Source organism: Aplysia californica, unplaced genomic scaffold (genome assembly GCF_000002075.1).
Source record: "Aplysia californica isolate F4 #8 unplaced genomic scaffold, AplCal3.0 scaffold00135, whole genome shotgun sequence".
Classification (NCBI taxonomy): Eukaryota; Metazoa; Mollusca; class Gastropoda; order Aplysiida; family Aplysiidae; genus Aplysia; species Aplysia californica.
The window spans coordinates 1,126,868-1,128,307 of NW_004797405.1; the positions used below are offsets into that span (position 1 = coordinate 1,126,868).

At 49.4% G+C, this 1,440-nt stretch overlaps 1 protein-coding gene across 1 annotated transcript in view; it reads right to left on the minus strand.

Moving 5' to 3' along the window:
• LOC101855485 overlaps positions 1–1,333 on the minus strand; it is a 12,072-nt gene extending 10,739 nt beyond the window's left edge. The window contains exons 1-2 of the mRNA XM_035969291.1: positions 1,041–1,333; positions 188–303 (exon numbers count right to left, since the gene is read on the minus strand). Of these exons, the coding sequence (XP_035825184.1) occupies positions 188–303; positions 1,041–1,295 (371 nt within the window). The 5' untranslated portion in view covers positions 1,296–1,333. The remainder of the gene's footprint in view (positions 1–187; positions 304–1,040) is intronic.
• Positions 1,334–1,440: the final 107 nt, after the last annotated feature.

Below are 1,440 nucleotides of genomic sequence, written 5' to 3' on the forward strand. Positions count from 1 at the left end.
ACACAAACAGCAACAGAGAGAGAGAGAGAGAGAGAGAGAGAGAGAGACAGACAGACAGACAGACAGACAGACAGACAGAGAGAGACAGAGAGAGACAGAGAGACAGAGATAAATAGACAGATAGATATCTATTATCTCTCCGTGTTTCACTTGCTTCACTCTCTTACACTGTCCGAGCGGGCCCCACGTAGGTACGAGCACGGAGAAGCGTCGTTTGTCCTGGGCGGTGGTCCGGCTGATGTATGGGTGGGCCCCCGTGATGATGAAGAACATGGCACCGGTCATGACGAAACACCCGACCAGCTGACGATCAGACAGAATGCCTGTTCGTTGGTTATTTGTTTACTTGTGGGGGGGGGGGATTTGACACTGGACCCACCAACCGTCCTAACCGTTGTAGGGGAAAATTTGAGGAAGAATAGGGCAGATAGCGGTTCCCACACCCTAGGTAGATTGAAGGAGAAGGGGATCCAAAAAGGAGAAGAGGAACACAGCCACCTGTGGGGACCAGTCCTACGGATCTCCAACCAGATTATGATGGGGACTGTGAGCACACAGACTCTGGGATGGATTTTGAAGAGGAAAGGGAGGGGGAGGAAGGAGGAGAGATGGACATGTTCCGACGGTAGTGCTCCCAATACTGGGGACAAGGATTGACAAGGGTTGATTATTTGTTTATTTGGTTGTTTTGTTGCTTGTTTGGCTGACGGTTTGTTTGTACGGGCGGATCCCCACGATGATTTGGAACGTGGCCTCCAACATGAGGATACACCCGACCAGCTAACGATCACACAGCACCACCATCACGAACAGCAACAGCAACAAAAACACCACCACCACCACCACCACAAGCAACAACATTATGAACAAAAGCGCCACCATCACCATCACCATCACCATCACTACAAACAGCACCAACAGCATCAACAACAACAACAACAACAACAACAACAACAACAACAACAACAACAACAACAACAACAACAACAACATCAACAACCTCAAAACAACAACAGCAACAAAAAACCACCACCACCAACCAGTAGCAGACAGTTGAAGAACTTCATCAGCTTGGAGTACTGCCAGTGTAGACACTTGTACATCTTATCAAACGTGTCGGGCCAGCCTGGGGTGTGGATCACCTCACTGTGGTTCCTCCCAGTTGACTTCCGGCCTGCTTCTTTCAAGTCCTCGGAGCTGCTCTCAGACAAGTCAGTACTAACCGTTTCCACAGGCTGTGGATATCCTTCAAGCTGGGGCCCTCGGGGAGAGCTTGCCCGAGAGGCAGCAGTCATTGTTGATGATCGCCCACGATACAGTGGCTCGTGGGGGGTACTGGCGAGAGCCTCTGGGGAAAGAAAGTATAACATAATGTTAATCTATAGCTGATGATGATGATGATGATGATGATGATGATGATGATGATGATGATGATGATGA